At 44.6% G+C, this 19,391-nt stretch overlaps 1 protein-coding gene across 1 annotated transcript in view; it reads right to left on the bottom strand.

The window, feature by feature from the left end:
- Positions 1-19,391, bottom strand: part of cd37 (CD37 molecule) — a 55,176-nt gene that overhangs the window by 23,996 nt on the left and 11,789 nt on the right. Inside the window, exons 2-3 of the mRNA XM_036520752.1 lie at positions 18,466-18,533; positions 2,906-2,969 (exon numbers count right to left, since the gene is read on the bottom strand). Coding sequence (XP_036376645.1) covers positions 2,906-2,969; positions 18,466-18,531 — 130 coding nt within the window. The 5' untranslated portion in view covers positions 18,532-18,533. The remainder of the gene's footprint in view (positions 1-2,905; positions 2,970-18,465; positions 18,534-19,391) is intronic.

Here is a 19,391-nt window from a genome sequence, read left to right on the forward strand (position 1 = left end):
CAATGTCATGTGTCTTGAGAATCCAGGAGAAATGAATTGAGGCCCATTAAGGCAAAGGAACTGAGGTGGAACCAAAATGCAGTCTGAAGAGGTGGGTCTTCAGATGAATGACCCCATCGGGATGGGACAGTCAGTTGCCCTACGGTTGTAGAGCATAGTGATCTAGGTGGTAAGACTGACTGTAGATATGAGGGGGTTTTCAACTTGATGTGAGTGATAACAGGAAGCCAGTGAAGTGAGGTGAGACAGGGTGTGATTTGACTATATTTCGAGAGGTTTTAGACAAATCATGCAGCTGCATTCTGGATTACTAACAGAGGTTTGATGGCACAGGCAAGAAGACAAGCAAAGAGAGAGTTACAGTATTGCAGGCATGAGAGAACAAGGGCCTTAACTAGGAGCCTCATAGAATACATAATGAGGTAGGAGTGGATGCTTTAGATGTTGTACAGAAAGTGCCTCCATGCCCGAGTCACCACTGCAACCCGAGAGGAGAAAGACAGTTGTTCCCAGCTGGCAGACAGTACACTGTGTATTGTAATAGAGCCAGTGGAGTCTTAGTTGGTTGAACAGGAGATGAGAAACACCAACAGGCAAAGTGGATATACTTATGGCAATCTCAGGAATGTTTTGTATGCGTAGGACAACCTTGCACTCAGTTGACATGATGCAAAGAGCTACAATTACTGCATCAATTAGTGTGGTCCATCTGTGTAGCAAAGGGCGAGAGCAGTCACCCCACCCGGCCTCGAACCCAGGTCTACGGAGTACCAACCATGCGACTTTGACCGCGACACCAAAGAGCCAGGCTCGTTGATATGGCAGTCAGAGCGCATATGCAACTGTAGTGACAGCACTCTGTCACACTGCCCTCCTGTCAAGGCTCCGCCCCCTTAAGCCGCGGTGATTTTGTTTTTCCCTGTCCCTGTGCTTTTGTTTTCCTTGTGTTCCAGCCCCGCTCCCTGCCTGGTCTACGCCCACCTGATCTCCTCATTACCTGCACCTACCTGCCTGCTCACCTGCATCCCATTGCCTCGTCACCCCAGCCCTATATCTTCCCTGCGTGTCTCTGTCTTGTTGCTAGTTCGTTTCAGTGATTTTTCCTGTCTTGTCCCCGCATTAGTTTCCGTGATTTGCTTGCTGTCGCTGTTCCTGCCCGATTCCTGACTTCGTTTTCTGCCTGCCGCTTCGGATCTGTTTGACGGCACTCACCTGCCTGGTTCCTGACTCTGCCTGCCCCGACTACCGATTCTGGATCTGCCCCAATTCCGATTAAACGCTTGGTACCGTATACCCTGTGGTCTGCGTTTGTGTCCCGATCTCCAATCTTGACACCTCCCCTTCGGGAAGTGCGCCCATGTGCTTCACGCACCATGGCTTCCCTCACACATTCCCCTGCCGTACTTCTCCCATCCCAGGGTGCCCCACTCACTAGTGCTTCACCCATCTCTGGGGTCCCTCACACTGTGCTTCGCCCATCTCTGGGGTCCCTCACAACCTAACCTGGGCGTCCCTCATACGGCTCACACACTGGGTATACCTCCGATGGCCTCGCAGCCAGCCATCCCACTCCTGACACCATTTGTAGCGAGGGGCAAGAGCAGTCACCCCACCCGGCCTCGAACCCGTGTCTATGGGGTACCAACCATGCGACTTTGACCGCGACGCCAAAGAGCCAGTAGATTTCCACCTCCACAGCTGAATATTTATTGCAATTTGCAGGTCAAGTACCTTGCCCAAGGGTATGACAGGAGTGCCCCATTGGTGAATGAAACCAATCTGCAATCTGCAATATTCCACTAGCAACAGTTCAAAACTTGTATAACAGTATTGCAAGACAGACTGAAACTGTTCTGAAGGCAAAAGGCAGCACAACTCCTTATTAATTTGTACATATTCATATGATATTTGAAATGTCCATTATGTTGTTTCCCCCTGTATGCTATTGCCATATGTAGACATTTTATAAGGGAATATATAGCCCATTTCATATCATTTCTTGACTTCATATCATTTAAAATTCAAAACTTTCCAAAATAAGATTACAGAACTACATTGCAGTAGCAAAGCTATTTATTTGATTATTTTGTTTTGTTACTTAGTTAAAGTGTGACTATTGCAGTGAATCCTGCTAAAGTGTGCATGCGTGTGTTCAAAAAAAAACAACCCTTCGCTCTTAGTAGCTGTGAAATGGTAAAGCAGATGTGTGTCCTAGTAGCTGGTTGCTGTAATTGTCATGGTAGTAGTAGTTATTTGTACCAAATCAAGATCAAATTCAAACAGAAATGACAAAAAATGATCTTAAAGGGCTATTTTAACATCTTTTCCTTTAGTGGTAAATCTGCAACATTTGTAAGTACAGAAAAGGGTTTGTAGTCTCTTAAAGTTTAAGAATCTATATTTTATGAGAAACATTTTCTATATTTTCAGAACATAAGTATTCATATATATATTTTTTTTTTTCAACTATAAGCATACACATGATTTAAGAATTTATGTTTACATTCAAGTTAACGTTGTTTCATTTACCTAGCTGTTTTAAAGTATTAAGTACTTAATTGTAGTGAACTTAATGCAAGAGATGACAAAATATGTACAAACACTTAAATATGATATATTAAATGATTGCATTTTTTAATTAATGGTCTCTATTTTGGTGCAATAGAAAAGGAGTTGGTTAATATTCCAACATACTGAAAGCCCATGTTGTCCAGCTGTGAACATTTCAAAGCTGTTACAATGAATGTGTGCATCTCCCTGAAACCAGTGTGCAATGACCTGTGCTCATTTATACCACCCATACCCTTGAAAGAAAGAAAAAAGGTTTTGAAGACATGTTCTGAAGAGGAATTTTTATGCTTTAGTGGACTGCATTATAGTTAGTGAACAATAACATGAAACTCACGGAAGAAGCTCGTTTCATCAAACAAAATCCACAATCCAAGAGAGAGCAGGAGCATTCCAAGACACTAGAAAAGTCAGGTAGAAAGAATTTAATATACACACTGATTTCTCATCACATTCTGTCCTGCACATATCTAATAATGTACTCCATTTATACAGCACATTTTAAGGATCTCAAGGCATTTCACAATGACTTACCTCAACCACCACCAATGTATACCAACCACCTAGATGATACATGTGCAACATTTTGAGTGAGAATGCTCATTACACACCAGCTCAGATGGAGAGAGTAGAAATTATTTACGCAATTAAACAGAGGGATTATTGGATGGAAAAGTCTGATTGGGGACCCCCCTCTTTCCAGTAAATACCCTATGGTCTTCCATGACCAAAGTAAATATGGACCTCTATTGAACACCTCATTCAAAGATGGCAAGGTGTCCTTATCACTGCAGTAAGGCACTGGTTATCTAATGGCCCAGAGGTAACTGGCCCTTACTGATCAAGCAATGAGACTTCCAGCAGGATCTTAATTTTCCTGTCTCAAAATCAAGTACTAACCAGCCCCAGCCTTACTTAGATGCAGCCATCAAGCAGGAGAAATTTACAAGCTGCTATGGTTGCTGGCAAAGCATAATGGTTAAAGTATATTATCCTGGTTGTATGATTTTCTTTCAGGAAAACTTTTATTTTCTTAAGACGAGGAAGTACAATGTGTATATTCAGGTTAGTTGGGTATCAACAAGACATATAATACATGAGAACAGACATTTCAAATATCAGAACAAATGTAGTAATATCAAACTGGATGTAACGTACATCAAAAGTATATTACAGTCAAACTGGATATACCATATCACAAAAATACGTCAATGTCAACCTGTGGTAGAACACGTAAACCTGGACAACTGTGCAGGACCCTACTGTATCTCAAACATCAAGTCAGTTTAGGCCTTGTTTTCTCTGTTTTTCAAGAGTTTTTACCATTTTCAAGGCAAAATTTCAATAATCTGATGATCATTTTCTTGCTCTGTCTGACAAGCAGTACTATTCAATCTTTCTTACTAATTAACTAATGTTAATGTATCTTAATAGTTAGAGGAGAATCTTGTCTCTCACAAGCATTTCATTACATTACATTACAAGCATTTAGCAGATGCCCTTATCCAGAGCAACTTCCAGCACAATAGAGCATAAATGTATCCATTCGATTTAAACGAGCAACCGGGTCAGACCAGGCTAACAACACTTGCAGACCAGTGACTGTGAGCATAACATTATTTGATCTCTACCACAAATTAACTTGTACAATCTGATGAAAAAATACACACAATCCAAAATTCATCACAACACTACATAAACAAGTATCAAATTCTAGAGGTATCAAGTGTTAGGAGACGGGGATTGAGGTGGAACAGAGATGCAGTCTGAAGAGGTGAGAGGTGGGTCTTCAGTCTGTGTTGGAAGATAGCCAGTGATTCTGCTGTCATAACCTCTGTGAGGAGTTCATTCCACCGCTGAGGGACTATAGTACAGATAGGGATCATATCTGATCTTTGTTCTACACCAGCAAAGAGTTGGTGCCGCTCTCGAACTAGTTTTCCTGATCAAGAGCCGGTTCTTTGGCTGTCGAAACGCGCAGAACTGGTTGAAGATTAGGCACTGGCTCCGAACCGGCCTTCGAAATGCAGTGGTGGAAAAGGGGCATGAGAGGAGTGACCCCATTGGGAAGGGACAGTCAGTTGCCCTATAGATGCAGAGTGCAGCGATCTTGACTAAGCATAGGGTTTGAAGAGTGATCATAGGCATGAGGGAGCTGCCCCATTCACTGTCCTGTATGCTAGCACCAAGGTTTTGAACTTGATGTGAGTGATAACAGGAAGCCAATAAAGTGAGGTGAGGGGGGGGAGTAACTTGACAATGACTGTGTCCCAATAAGTCAGCTGCCTGCTGCCTGCATCCCTAGAAGTGAGTTCCCTTATAGGGTAGCATCCTAACGGAAAAGGGACCTCAAAAGGCAACAAAATCGGGACACACTTTGAAGGCAGGATGACATCATAGATTGTTCACGTCCCTGCAGGGAGAATTAGTTTTACGTTTGTGTAACTAAAGAACTAACCACTAGATCTGTCATGACTGCGGCGTCTTAGCCGGTTGTTTTCTTTTCCCTGTCCATGTGCTTTTGTTTTTCCTTGTGTTCTAGCCCTGCCCCGTTCTCCGCCCACCTGATTGTCTCTACCTGCCTGCCTGCACACCTGCATCCCATCTTGTCATCTGCCTTGCCCTATATATTCCCCGTTTGTTTCTTGTCTCGTTGCTAGTTCGTCTCAGTTATCTGTTTCGCTACAAGCTATTTTTCCTGTTCTGCCTGCCAGCCTGTTTTCCCGATCTTGCCTGTTTCCCTCGACCGTGTTTTTGGATCTGTTTGGTACTGTTAGCCGTGTTTTTTCTGGTTTTCCGACTTCGCCTGTTTTTGAGTTCGTTTTCTGGATTCCCCGTATCGGCTTATTATACTTCGCTTGGTGCACCCCATTCCGCTGTCTGCGCTTGAGTCCCTGCCTGAGTTGTGACAAGATCAGTTACTTTTTTTCAATTTAATCAGATTATCATGTTAAGTATTTCAGTATCTGTAAAAGACTTCACCTTTGTTGGATGGGCAATCAAACTACCGCTACGTTAGCTAGATAGCTAGCTTGTTCTATTGGAACGTAATGTGATTACTAGCTAGCTTGCTCACGGAAAGCTCACCGAGGCTTAAAAACATTACGTACATTATTCCAGTGTATTAAATAATTGCAATGTATTTTTTTTAGATATAACCACAACAAATTATTGAGTTCACTGTATATGGACATTTATAATGAGCTCCTCTACTACCACCGCATCTACCGCTGTGGTGTTTTCAGACGGCAAGACGGCATTCAACAGAAGTTGAGAAGCTTGAGGTAATCGCAAAGACCTATGGGATACCCTACCTGGCGAAGGATACATCGGATGCTGCCTTCAAATTTAACTGAAATAAGGCACCTTAGAAGGGCACATTTTATGATGACTTTGGTGTGGGACATGCTTGCAAAGAGCAAGTCCGCAAAATTGTGAAAATAGTGAAAATGCTCCCTTCAAATGCTGCCTTCTAAGGCAGCTGACTTCATATTGGGACACGGCCAACGTTTAGGTGGATTGTATTCAAGTCGTGCAGCTGCATTGTGGATTAGTTGTAGAGGTTTGATTGCGCAGGCAGGAAGGCAAGCAAAGAGAGTTACAGTAGTCCAGGCATGAGAGAACCAGGCCTGAACTAGCAGCTGTGTTGAATATGTAGTGAGGTAGGCACGAATCTTCAGATGTTGTACAAGAAAAATCTGCACACCTGACTCACTGCTGCAACCTGAGAGGAGAAGGACAGTCGGCTCTCAAGCATCTCAGTTTTAGCCATGTTCAGCTTCAGCAGTGGTCCACCATCCACTGTGAAAGGTCTTTCAGGCAAGCTAAGTTGAAAACGCCCTGAAAGAGCATCAAGAGAGATAGGATTCAACCCAAAGGAGAGCGATGTTAATGATTCCCAATGTAGCCAGAGTAGATAGAAGTAGAGTGTAGTCCACTGTGTCAAAAGGCTGCAGAAAGGTCTAGAACAGGGGTCTACCTTTTTCATCTGAGAGCTACTTTGAAAAAATGAAAATGGCTGAGAGCTACTTGTGTTATTACTCACGCTTATTCACATAACGTATCAAAACACTCACATTAACCAGCTGAATTAAGCTACTTTTTGTATATACATGTATCAAATGTCAATATCCAAAGCTCACATTTTGGATAAAAAACATCAACAGCATGTAAAATGTATGTTCTGTATCCATATGTTTCAAATTTCAATGTGTCAAGCTCACATAATATATCAAAACATATTAAATTCACATCAAAGTCATAGAAAACATTACTACGTGTTTGTGACATGAGATGTCAGACAAATTTGGTGATCACTGGACGCTATTTTGGAACATTAAGCCACGTTAAGCCTTTTCACGTTAAGAGTTTTAGAATGTCCCTGAAGTGGCGCTGAACGTTGCATCTTTTACCGACTGAAAAGCTGATACTGCAGATGAGGCACACGCACTTGTCCTTCACATTTGTGGAAAAAAAAAACTTGCGTTCCCATTCCTCATGGAAATAGTATGTTATCATAAATCTGGCTATTTTATAAGCTAAACTAGCTTGCTAACACCACCGAACCCCTTGCTTTAACTCAGTAGCTACCTCAGTAGCTAGCCTACAGCATAACCGACATGACAATGTGTTGACAAACTTGAGAGTAGCGTAACTTATTTGATTGACAGCTGATATCATTTTGTGTTGGAGGGGGGTGGGACATCTGCGTATTTGATTGGATTGAAATGAGAAGAGGTTTCCAGAGTGCATTTACTTGTTGTCAGATTTTTTTGTAGGCAATCTTTGAACCTTTTGGCGAGCTACTCAAAAATAGGCAGCGAGCTACCAGTAGCTCGCGAGCGACATGTTGGAGACTCCTGGTCTAGAATAATCAAGACTGAGGAGTGGAAGGAAGCTCTGGCTGATTGAAGAGCCCTAGTAATGGAGAATAGAGCAGTCTCTGGCAGCCTGAAGCCAGATTGAAAAGGGTCAAGAAGTTTGTTCTGGGAGAGAAAGGAGGACAGTTTCTGTTTTAAACAGAAAGGGAAGGAGAGAGACTGGTCGATAGTTCTGGACAGCAGATGGGTCCAGAGTCCTTTTCTTCAGCAGGGGTGTGACTTGCACCTCCTTGAAGTCTGCTGGCACACTGCCCATAGAGAGTGGCAAATTGATCAGACCAGTGATGAAAGGAAGAGGACTGGGAATGATGGTCTGCAGAAGAGGTGAGGGAATGGGGTCCACGGCACAGGTAGTGGGTCGATGTGATGTAAACAGATGAGCAACATCAACATCTGAAAGTGGGGGGATTTTAGGGAGAGGAGAGGTGGCAAGTGGGAGGGAGGAAAAAGAGGAAGAGGTAAGAGATGAGGGCTCAATCAGCCTGTAATTAAATAGCGCTGCAACCGAAACTACCATGCCGGCTTATTATCAAAGCAATAAAACTATGCTGGAAGCAAACAATAAACAAACTAATGCAGCTTACAAAATTATGTAAAAAGCTACAAACTATAGTTGTGAAGCACAAGATAACAGGAGTATTAGCTTAAAATAATGTTTACATTAATTGGCAATTGAGACTGAAACTAACCTGATCTAGAAGAACATGCTCAGTGTATTCTAGGGATGTAACAATACCAAAATCTCACTCATTTGACATTATAATATCAAATGATGTTTAACAAACCTCCTGGACTTCTTTGAGGAAGCTACAGCATGTCTGGACTCAAACCAAGCTTATGATATTATCTATTTGGACTTTCAAAAGGCATTTGACAAAGTTCGGCACGAGAGACTCATATTGAAAATGAAATCTGCAGGAATTACAGGAGCTAACACTGAGTGGGTTCGAAGTTGGTTGTCTAATAGAAAGCAGACTGTAACTGTGGGAGGAATTGTATCAGAGCAGGGTCCTATACGAAGTGGACTCCCGCAGGGATCGGTGTTGGGGCCTTTGCTATTTCTTATATACATAAATGATCTTGATGCAGAGGTTAGTAGTAAAATAGTAAAATTTGCAGATGACACAAAACTAGGGGGTCTAGCCAACAGTATAGAATCAACTAAGGTAATACAGGAAGACCTAAACAGCATCCAAAAGTGGGCAGATACCTGGCAGATGACATTCAATTTAGCTTTAATTTAAAGACTTTAGTGTAATAGACTTTAATGTAAAGTCTTGCATGTGGGAAATAAGAACCTTAGACAGGACTACTTCATGGGTGGAAAAAAACTAGAATGTGCTCAATTTGAAAAATGCTTGGGAGTAATAGTTGACCCAAGCTTAACTGGATCTAGGTAGTGTGCTGTAGCAGTAAAAAAGGCCAACAGGATGCTGGGATATATAGCCAAAAGTATTGAGTATAAATCTAAAGAGGTTATATTGAAATTATACAATGCCTTAGTCAGACCGCACCTGGAATACTGTGTGCAGTTCTGGGCACCGCACTATAAAAAAGACATCGACGCTCCAGAAAAGGTTCAAAGAAGGGCAACTAAATTAATTCCTGGCATGAAATATAAAAGCTACGAGGAAAGACTCAAGTTACTTAACCTATTTAGACTAAGCGAGAGGAGGCTGATTTAATTGAGGTATTTAAATTTATAAAAGGAATCAATAAGGTGACCTATAATAGATTCTTTAGGGTGAGTTCAGTCTGTAAAACAAGAGGACATAAATGGAAACTAGTTAAGAGTAAGTTCCGCACTGATATAAGGAAATATTATTTTACACAAAGAGTTATCAATACATGGAATAGGTTGCCAGGTCATGTAGTTGAGGCAGAGACTCTTGCTGTGTTCAAGTCCAGACTTGATGCAGTTTTGGATACTCTTTAATTAAGAAATGGCGAGCTTAGTTGGGCCGAATGGCCTGTTCTCGTCATCATATGTTCTTATAATGCTCACAGTGCTGGTTGAAAAATCTGCAGTCAAAAAATCTTGAAGTGAGTGGGCTTTTCACACTTTTAACACATTTTCAATCGCACCCTTTCCTGTCATGATGTTTCCTATTACTGTCAAGCACTGTTGAAATGGAGAGACAGCAGATAAGTACCTTAAATCAATCTGTAGGAAATAACATAATCATCTAAGTACTTTTGATTAATAATTGGTGTATGTATTGGTTTTGTTTTTCTAACTTCACCTACAGATTATTGTTTTTGCTGTCAATATTTATTGATAGCAGTGTTTGGAGTGTTTCTCTGGGAATTTGTGCCCATTCATTCTGTAGAGCATTTATGAGGTCAGGCACCGATGTTGGATGAGAAGGCCTGGCTCGCAATCTCCGTTCCAGTTCATCCCAAAGGTGCTCGATGGGGTTGAGGTCAGGGCTCTGTGCAGGCCAGTCAAGTTCTTCCACACAAACTCATCAAACCATGTCTTTATAGTCCTTGCTTTGTGCACTGGGGCACAGTCATGTTGGAATAGAAAAGGGCCTTCCCCAAACTGTTGCCACAAAGTTGGACGCATAGCATTGTCCAAAATGTCTTGGTATGCTGAAGCATTAAGATTGCCCTTCACTGGAAATAAGGGGCCTAGCCCAAACCCTGAAAAACAGGTGTGGCCAAATACTTTTGTCCATATAGTGTATTTTGCACTGTCTTGTTTGAAAATTTGTTGGCTTTTTGCTGACAGCATTACATTTGAATGATGCAGCTGAAAAGAAAATGAGATGTGCATTAAGGTGAATGTAAGCATAGAAATGGTGTGATAAGAAATCTACATTATATGTATACTGTTTTAGCCTGAAATGGGCAACAATACAAAGCCCATCAAATCCGCTTAGGCTATTTACTGTAGGTAAGATACTACAAAAAATATTCTCAACCAACAACTGGTTTAGCTGAACCCCACAGCCAAATTTTGTCAAGCCAAAAACATGCCTGACAACATACCTTTTGAATTGAAATTTGAATGACCATTCACACGTTCACACAAGCAGTAGCAATGTGGGGGCAGCTATTTCATAGCTAAGTTATTTCAGGAAACTCATTTCGTTCATTTACCTATAAGGCCAGTGTAGCAATTGTTTTCAGTTTTCTTAAGAGAATCCAGTGTGGAAAAACAATGCGTTCACGCTATGCTGCTGGATTTACTAGCTAGCTAGCTAGTGAATGGGCTACCTAACAATACCAGCAGGCATCTGAGACATTGTTTTTTCATGTTAACATCACAGAGTAGTGCTAAGATGTGGGCTCCTTACATACTCCTTACCTCGGTTTGCTTTAAGCATTAAATTATACATGCCCTTTCACAATATAGCTAACATTACTAAGATAAGTGTCCTGTAAGTTGGTCTCTATTTTTCACACATAATTATGAGCAGCATTAAAATTCACAGCAGCAGCCTTCAATATCCAGTCTGCGAGCTGTTGACCTTAGACCGTAGTTCAGAGAGGATTGTCAGTACTCCGGCCCCCTAGCTATTGTTTTGTGTTCTCCCCATCTGTCATTGTGGCCCATGTGCTTTTGTTTATTGTTTTTCCTTGTGTTCCAGCCCTGCCCCGCTCTCCACCCTGTCTCCGCCCGCCTGATCACTTGATCGTCTCCACCTGCCTGCATACCTGCTTCCCATCATCTGATCAGCCCAGCCCTATATCAACCCTGTTTGTCTCTGTCTTGTTGGCAGTTTGTTGCAGTGTGTTTGTACATGTCTCATTTAGCTGCCTTGTGAGCAGGAAGCAGTATAGAGTGCATTTATTCTTAAGTTGTACCCCCTTTCAACTCTACCATGTTAGTTAGGTGATGGACTCAGTGGTGTTACTAGCATGTCATCCTGGGGTGGGCATTTGGATATGTGGGGTGGGCAATATGTAATATGAAAAGAGCCACAATTCAAAAACCTCTCTTTCTGCCTGTACAACGCAGGTTACTTTTCATTCAGAAATACTCTGATAAAAACTGTAGGCCCACATATACAATAGTAAATGCACCTACGGTCATGCTATTCCCACATGACAAAAATTATTACAATTGCTGATTATTTTTATTTATACTGTAATTGCAGTTATTAATATAGTTTTATAGACACAAAATTTACAGAAATGAAGGATCAGAGTGCAGTACTAGCAAACTTAATGCAGAATTACAGGCTGTCATTTTCAAGCCTAGTAAGACAAGAATATCAGTAAGCAGTGGCGGCTGGTGAGCTGGAAACAGGGGAAGCTGAAACATTACCTTTAAATCTATCATTACTTTCAACCTGTTCCCCTTTATCCTCCTTGATTAACAATAAAACAAATAATTCACAGAATAATTGACACCAACGTGTAAATGGAGTAAATGATTATGCTCGCGAAACAGCGCAGATTGTCTGTAGTTTGTGCACTATTGCGAAAGCGGCAACATGAGGTTGTTTAATTAACAAGGATGGCAATTTGAACAATTAAGTGGCAAGTAATCCCAAAGCTTTCTCTTAAATGTTTCATATTATAGCTTTCTTGTGTTACAAAATTCAAATTACAAAACGGAGCTAAATTTAGTTAGATTGATTTAAAGTACTGAGAATAAACTTTTAGGTTAGGTTGAGTGCAATGTACAATAACGTTTAGAACACAGACCTCACAAAAGCTGTGATGTGTCATGAGCATTTAATGTAATTTAAATCAATAAATGCCATCCTTGTTAATTAAACAATTTCCCGTTGTAGCTTTCGCAAGCACACAGCCCTGACAGTGCAAACTAGCCCTCATGGACTCAGTGGACCTCCCTCAGCTGAAAGCAGCGCTGGAGCTACAAGGTGCGATGTTGAGGGGGCATCAGAGCCAGCTGGATGCCATCAGCCGGTCCCTGGAAAGTTTCGCCACCAGCATCGCCGGCATTACTTCCCAGCTGCAGCAACTGCAGCTGAGCCAGGAGAACTGCCCCTCACCACCTGCAGCAGCCTCCCTGCCTGTCCCGCTGGCACCCTGGAGCCGGGAGCCCCGATTGCCACTGAATCGTATGCGGGGGATCCGGGAACCTGCAGGTCGTTTCTCTCCCAGTGCTCCCTGGTTTTTGAGCTCCAACCCTCCACGTTTCCCACAGACTGGGTGAGGATCGCATATGTTATCACCCTGCTGACGGGTCGTGCCAGGGAGTAGGGCACTGTGGTCTGGGATGCCGGCGCCCCTTTCTGCCATTCCTACGTGGCCTTCACCAAGGAACTGAAGAAGGTGTTCAACTGCTCCAGGCATGGTCGCGAGGCTGCCAGGGAGTTGCTGCTAATCCTCCAGGGGCGCCGGTCGGTCTCAGATTTGGCTATCGATTTCCGCACCCTGGCCGCCACTAGCGGGTGGAATAGGGAGGCGCAGTATGACGCCTTCCTCCATGGCCTCTCAGAGCCCATCAAGGATGAGCTGGTCAGCCGGCCAGCTTTGATGCCTTGGTGGACCTGGCCATCCAAGTGGACCAGCTCCTGTCGCATCGTTGCAGGGAGAGAGGTGCCAGCGGACCGCTTAGCCCTGCCCAGGAGCATCCCCCCATGCCGGCTGCACGGAGCCCGGCATCTCTGCCACCTGCCTCCCCGGAGCCGATGCAGGTTGACCGTACTCGCCTGTCCCCCGCCAAGCGACAGAGGAGGATTAGCACCAGGTCCTGCCTGTACTGCGGGAAGCCTGGCCATTTTGTGGCAACCTGCCCAGCAAAAGCCGGCGCTCACCCGTAGCGAGGGGATTACAGGTGAGCGTCACCCCCTTACACCAGTCCCCTGAAGTCCGTCCTCTGTTTTTGGCCACGCTGCTCGTCGGGGATCAGCCACATGCGGTCTCCGTTCTGATTGACTCAGGAGCCGACGGCAGCTTCATCGATGCCGACCTGGCGGCCCGGCTGCATCTGCCCTGCGTCCCGCTGCGGGGGGATGAGTGGAAGACGGCTTTCAACACCCCGTCAGGTCACTACGAGTACCTGGTCATGCTGTTCGGGTTGACGAATTCCCAGGCCGTGTTTCAGTCCCTGGTCAACGATGTCCTTCAGGACATGCTGAACCGGTACGTGTTTGTCTACCTGGATGACATAGTGATCTATTCCCGCTCCCTGCCCTAATACGCTTGCTGGAGAACCACCTGTACGTGAAGGCAGAGAAGTGTGAATTCCACCAGAGCACCATCTCCTTCCTGGGCTTCATCATCATGGCAGGGAGCATCCAGATGGACCAGCAGAAGGTCCGAGCGGTGGAGGGGTGGCATCGCCCCACCTCCCGCCGGGAACTGAAGCGCTTCCTCTGCTTCGCTAACTTCTACCGTTGCTTCATCCGTAACTATAGCACGGTAGCAGCTCCCCTCTGTCAACAGGGTGTTCTCCTGGTCCCCGGCAGCCAAAGAAGCCTTCCGCGACCTGAAGGCTTGCTTCTCCTCTGCGCCTGTCCTGACCCAACCAGATCTTGCCCGGCAGTTCATGGTGGAGGTGTACGCCTCGGACGTGGGAGTGGGGGCCGTCCTGTCACTGCGCTTGGACAGGACGGCCCCCCACTCAGAAGCGTAGAAGCTCCACTCCTACGCTTACTTCTCCCATCACCTCTCGGCATGTCCCCATCTGACGGTAACACCACCATCCTCACCCTTGTCGATCGGTTTTCCAAGGCTGTTCACTTTGTTCCGCTGCACAAATTACCCTCCGCCAAGGAGATGGCTCAGCTACTCATACACCACGTATTTTGTCTGCATGGTCTGCCCACCGACATGGTGTCTGACCGAGGTCCCCAGTTCACATCTCACTTCTGGAGGGCTTTTTGCAGGCTACTGGGTGCCACAGTCAGCTTGTCCTCCGGCTTCCACCCCCAGTCGAACGGCCAGACCGAGTGGGCTAACCAGCAGTTGGAGACGGTGCTACGTTGCCTGACCTCCCAGGAGCCCACGGCGTGGAGCCAGCATCTTCCCTGGGTGGAATACGCCATAAACTCACCCTCTGCATCCACGGGGCTGTCCCTCTTCCAGTGCTGTGTAGGCTACCAGCCTCCCCTGTTCCTCCTGGAGGAGGAGGTCGGCGTCCCCTCGGCGACGGCGTTTGTCTGGCGCTGCCGCCGCACCTGGAGACACGCACAGCTTGTGCTGCCCCGCTCCTCGGCTCAGATAAAGCGTTTCGCCGACCGTCACCGCACCAAAGCCCCCCGCTATCGCCAGGGTCATTGAGTGTGGCTCTCCACTCGGGACCTTCCCCTGAAGGTCCTGAAGGTGGAATCCCGCAAGCTGGCTCCCTGCTTCATCGGCCCCTTTCCCATTGCCAAGGTGATCATTCCCGCAGCACTCCGACTGAAACTCCGGCCCTCTCTCCACCACATCCACCCTACTTTCCATGTCTCCAAGATCAAGCCCGTTGTCCGCAGTCCACTCTGCCCTGCTCCCCGGGCTCCTCCACCACCCTGCCTGATCGACGGATCAGAGGCATACACGGTGCGCCGCCTGCTGAAAGTTCAGCGTCGGGGGCATGGTCTCCCATATCTGGTGGACTGGGAGGGCTATGGTCACGAAGAGAGGTGCTGGGTCCCTGCCAGGGACATCCTGGATCCTGCCCTGATCCGGGACTTCTACCGCAGGCACCCTGGCGAACCCGCTGTGACACCTGGGGGCATCCGGGGGGGGGAGGTTACTGTCAGTGCTTCGCCCTCTTAGCTGTGGTGTTTTTGTTTTCCCCTGTCCATGTGCTTTTGTTTTCCTTGTGTTCTAGCCCTGCCCCGCTCCCCGCCTGGTTTCCGCCCGCCTGATTGCCTCATCGCCTGCACCTGCCTCCCTGCCCACCTGCATCCCATCTTCTCGTCACCCCAGCCCTATATCTTCCCTGCGTGTCTCTGTCTTGTTGCTAGTTCGTCACAGTGTGTAGCACCTGTTACGTCCCTGCTGTTGTTTCTGTCTGCATGTTTTTCCCGTTCTCGACCCTGCCCGCATCCAGACCTCGTTTTTGCCTGCCGCTTTGCCCCGATTGCCTGATTGTCTGCCTGCCTGGTTTCTGACTCTGCCTGTTCCTGTTCCTGGCCCTGGTTTTGCCCACGGACTGCTCTACCGGTTTTGACCCTGCCTGTTTTGACTCGCTATTCTGCCTGACGATTTCAATAAAGACGCTTGGAACCCGAAGCTCCCGTGGTCCGCGCCTGAGTCCTTGCCTGAGCCCTGACACACACAAACTACAGACAATCTGCGCTGTTTCACGGCCATAATCATTTACTCCATTTATGCGATTGGTGTCAATTATTCTGTGAATTATTTTTTATTGTTAATCAAGGAAGATAAAGGGGAACAGGTTGAAAGTAATGATAGATGTAAAGGTAATGTTTCAGCTTCCCCTGTTTCCAGCTCACCAGCCACCACTGGATGTAAGATAGCCTTGTGTTTTCTTTTGGAACACTGAAAAAAAGAAATCTGAAATAAAACAAATTCTCAACTGGTGTAGTCTATAGGCTCCTAAGGCAAAGATATATAACACAAAAAGAAACTTTCTCCCTCTCCCTGACTGATATGCCCATGGAAAGCAAGTTTGTTTACCGCGAGAACCCGCCAATGCTTTTAACGTAATATTTGGTTTTTTCGACCTGACTTTGCCCTACCAGATATGCGACACTTTCACCAGTAGCCATTTCTGTGCTAATATTCTTGCCAAGCAGACATAGCCCGCACATGAGACACTGGATGCATGTTTTTGGAAGCCACTGTCTTGGTCAAGGGCACGTTTCCAATTTGTGAAGCCACGCTTGGTGAATATGTCCTCCTTATCACGGCACCATGCGACACGGAAAACAGAAAACTGCATTACGCTGTGCTGAATACTCCAGCTGCGGTCGAGACTGGTACCAGCTCGCGCTAAAGCATCTTGTCTTCTGGCCAAACATACATTTAGGGTAACTCGCCAAAATTGGCTGGGAAGGTTTATCATTATTCAATTCCAAGTCTTTGACAGTGGAAGCATTCAGGGGTGGCAGGTCGTGTATTTTTAATGTCAGGTGCCGCCAACACTGAAGCAAGGCTAGGTTGGCAGAAACAACAACTCTGTGGTCTTGGTAGACCATTTTTGAATAAGCCATCTATGCATTCTTAAAACTGAAACTTAACTGCCCAAGTAAGCTTGCTAGGTTACTTTAAAACAAACCAGCAAGGAACTAGCGACAAACCAGCGTTAACGTTAACACTGGTCAAGAAAGCGTTAGCTGTAGCTATAGGCTATAACCTAAGAAATGCCACTAAACACTAGTCAACACTACGAATGAAAAAAAAGATAGCAAAACAAAAGTTTTATGAACAATTCAAAAGTTTTCTTTCGGGCAAAAGTATGCAAAACGTTGGTGACTCGCACAAGAACCAGCTGGTAGCATTTTCTTGTTTGAATGAAAGCGCTCTGACACAAGGTTATGCTGATGACTGTTGAAAGTTCTCGACCCCTCCACTTCCATTATGTCACACATTTGAAATGACCAATGATTCATTAGAGAAATATAAAAGCGAAGATAAGCCATATATGAATTAAGCTAAATGTTTAATTTAACTGATTTTTCTTAGGGTGGGTAAACGACTCTTCTGGGTGGGCAATGCCCACCCCAGCCCACCCGTAGACACGCCCCTGGGTGGACTGTGTCCTGACATCTTTTTCCTTGCAACATGTCATACAAATGTGCTTATACATGCTCTTCATGTGCTTATACATGCAGAATATCCTCAGAGCATATCCCTGAGGCAGCAGTTGTGGATTGTCTTTCACTCAAGGTTGCTTATGGTGCGTTTCCACCAAGCAGTGCAGTACAGTTCGACAGTACAATATGGTACGCAGTTATTTGTGTTTCCATCATCAAAAGTTGCGAACCGTACCAAAATAAGTGTACCATACCATACTGGTTTTTGGTACCCTTCTGTTGGGGTACCAAGCACAGTGGTATGGTTTGTAAAGGCTGGAGCTACACCCACTGCCGTCCGTTGATTGGTCAATAAAGTCGTCACTTCCGTGCGACAACGTGAATACAAACTATCAACGTTAACACTCATTCACGAGTAATCTGGAAACTTTAACGCGTTAATGTTTTAACGCAAATTAATCATATTATCAAGTTTGACCGCAACAAGTTTGACCGGATATTTACCTGGCTGAATTACTGAAAGGCGTGGGAAACGCAGATGTGCTGAAGGGCAAATTTCGTTTTAACCCTTTCACGTGTACGGTCACATCAGTGTGATTAGCTGTTTAGCGCATATGCTAAAACTGGTGCGATTAGAACACTAGATTGAAGAAATTCTAGCTAATTTTGGATTTGAGGAAACAGCGATTTAACTCTGAAAATATAGCAAATGCTAACTGAAATCTATAATAAACTTAATAACACAAATGAAAACATAGCGAACCATAGCCTATAAGGTAACACACACGCTACATACCATAACAAATAAGTTACATGCGAAAGGGTTAAAACAACATTTGCTGTTCAGCACATCTGTGTTTCCCACGCCTTTCAGTAATTCAGCCAGATAAATATCTGTGCTGGAATTACGGAAGTAAGTTGTGGTCAAACTTGATATTATGATTAATTTGCATTAAAACATTAACGCGTTAAAGTTTCCAGATTAATCGCGAATGAGAGTTAACGTGTTTACAAACACAAAAGTTCATCAACCGCCTCTGCCGTGTTACATTTTTATGATGTTACGCTACTTACTTAGCTGACGCAGCAATCACCATCCAGCATACGCCCCACCTATTAAGTAGGGTACAGTTGGCAGTGGAGACACAAGCCGTACCAGGGTTTACCGTACCAAACCGTTACGTAACGAACTGAACTGTACTGTACTGCTTGGTGGAAACGCACCATTAGATTACATCCGACTATTATATTTTCTCCTGACTTGTGCAACATTTTGTCTGGGCTATGATATATCCAGTTTGACACAGATATTTTGTCTGACGTGAAATATGTGTTTTAATATACTATACATTGAGTTTCACTACTTTTTCATTTACAATACTTACAAAAAATAGTAGGTTGAACAGGAACAGGCAGTATTTGATGAGACTGAGGCAGCCCTGGGAAGTCATGTCTGAAAAGAACAACAGTCAAAACAATTATCTGCATAAAGGTACAGCAAATATGATAATTAAAAATACAGTGAAGACAAAAAGTTTATCATGCAGGATATTTTGCAATTTACTGAGATTAGAAAAATTGAGCACATATTGGCAAAACATACTCCTATTTAAAGAGCTACTATGGATGCACCAGCAGAATTCTTGGTGTATATTTTTATGGGGTTTTTTTTCGGTTTCATAAAACCCCATTTTTGTTGTCAGCACATAAACAGTGTAGTAAGACTGTCTTACCATGACACCCTCTACACTTGTGAATGAGTGCTGAGGTGAGACAAATGCAATTATCTGATACATTCATTTGCAATCAGCAGCTATTTTTCACACTGCAATTCACACAGTGCACAATGGCAGAGAATGCGTGTGCTGGAGGAGCAACTTGCAGGTGTCGTAGGAATTGCAGGATGCCGTAGGGTGGTGAGACCAGCAATCTATGCCCATACTCACCTAAATCCTCAGCAGAGCAAGGTCAATTTGTTCTGCTGCTGTGGGCTTGCAGTTGTCAGATAATGACACAGGTGGGATCAAGCCCAGGCTGTAGAGCTCAGTGTGTGCTCAGGGTGAGCACCATAACCACTGAGCTACTTGGGAGTCCCCATCTATTAGCACCCAAACTAACACACAATACAGTGTGTATATGATGCAAAATTTTACATCTCTTGATAGTTGTGCCTCACATTTTCAGCCAGATAACTGAGGTAAGTAAGCAAAATTTATGCTATTAAGATATTAATATATTTTATGAAGCTCCAAGGGAAACCTTTGAATATTCTGTACTTTCAGGTTCCAAATTATTTTATGCCAAGTTTATC

Source organism: Megalops cyprinoides, chromosome 1, assembly GCF_013368585.1.
Source record: "Megalops cyprinoides isolate fMegCyp1 chromosome 1, fMegCyp1.pri, whole genome shotgun sequence".
In the NCBI taxonomy this organism is placed as follows: Eukaryota; Metazoa; Chordata; class Actinopteri; order Elopiformes; family Megalopidae; genus Megalops; species Megalops cyprinoides.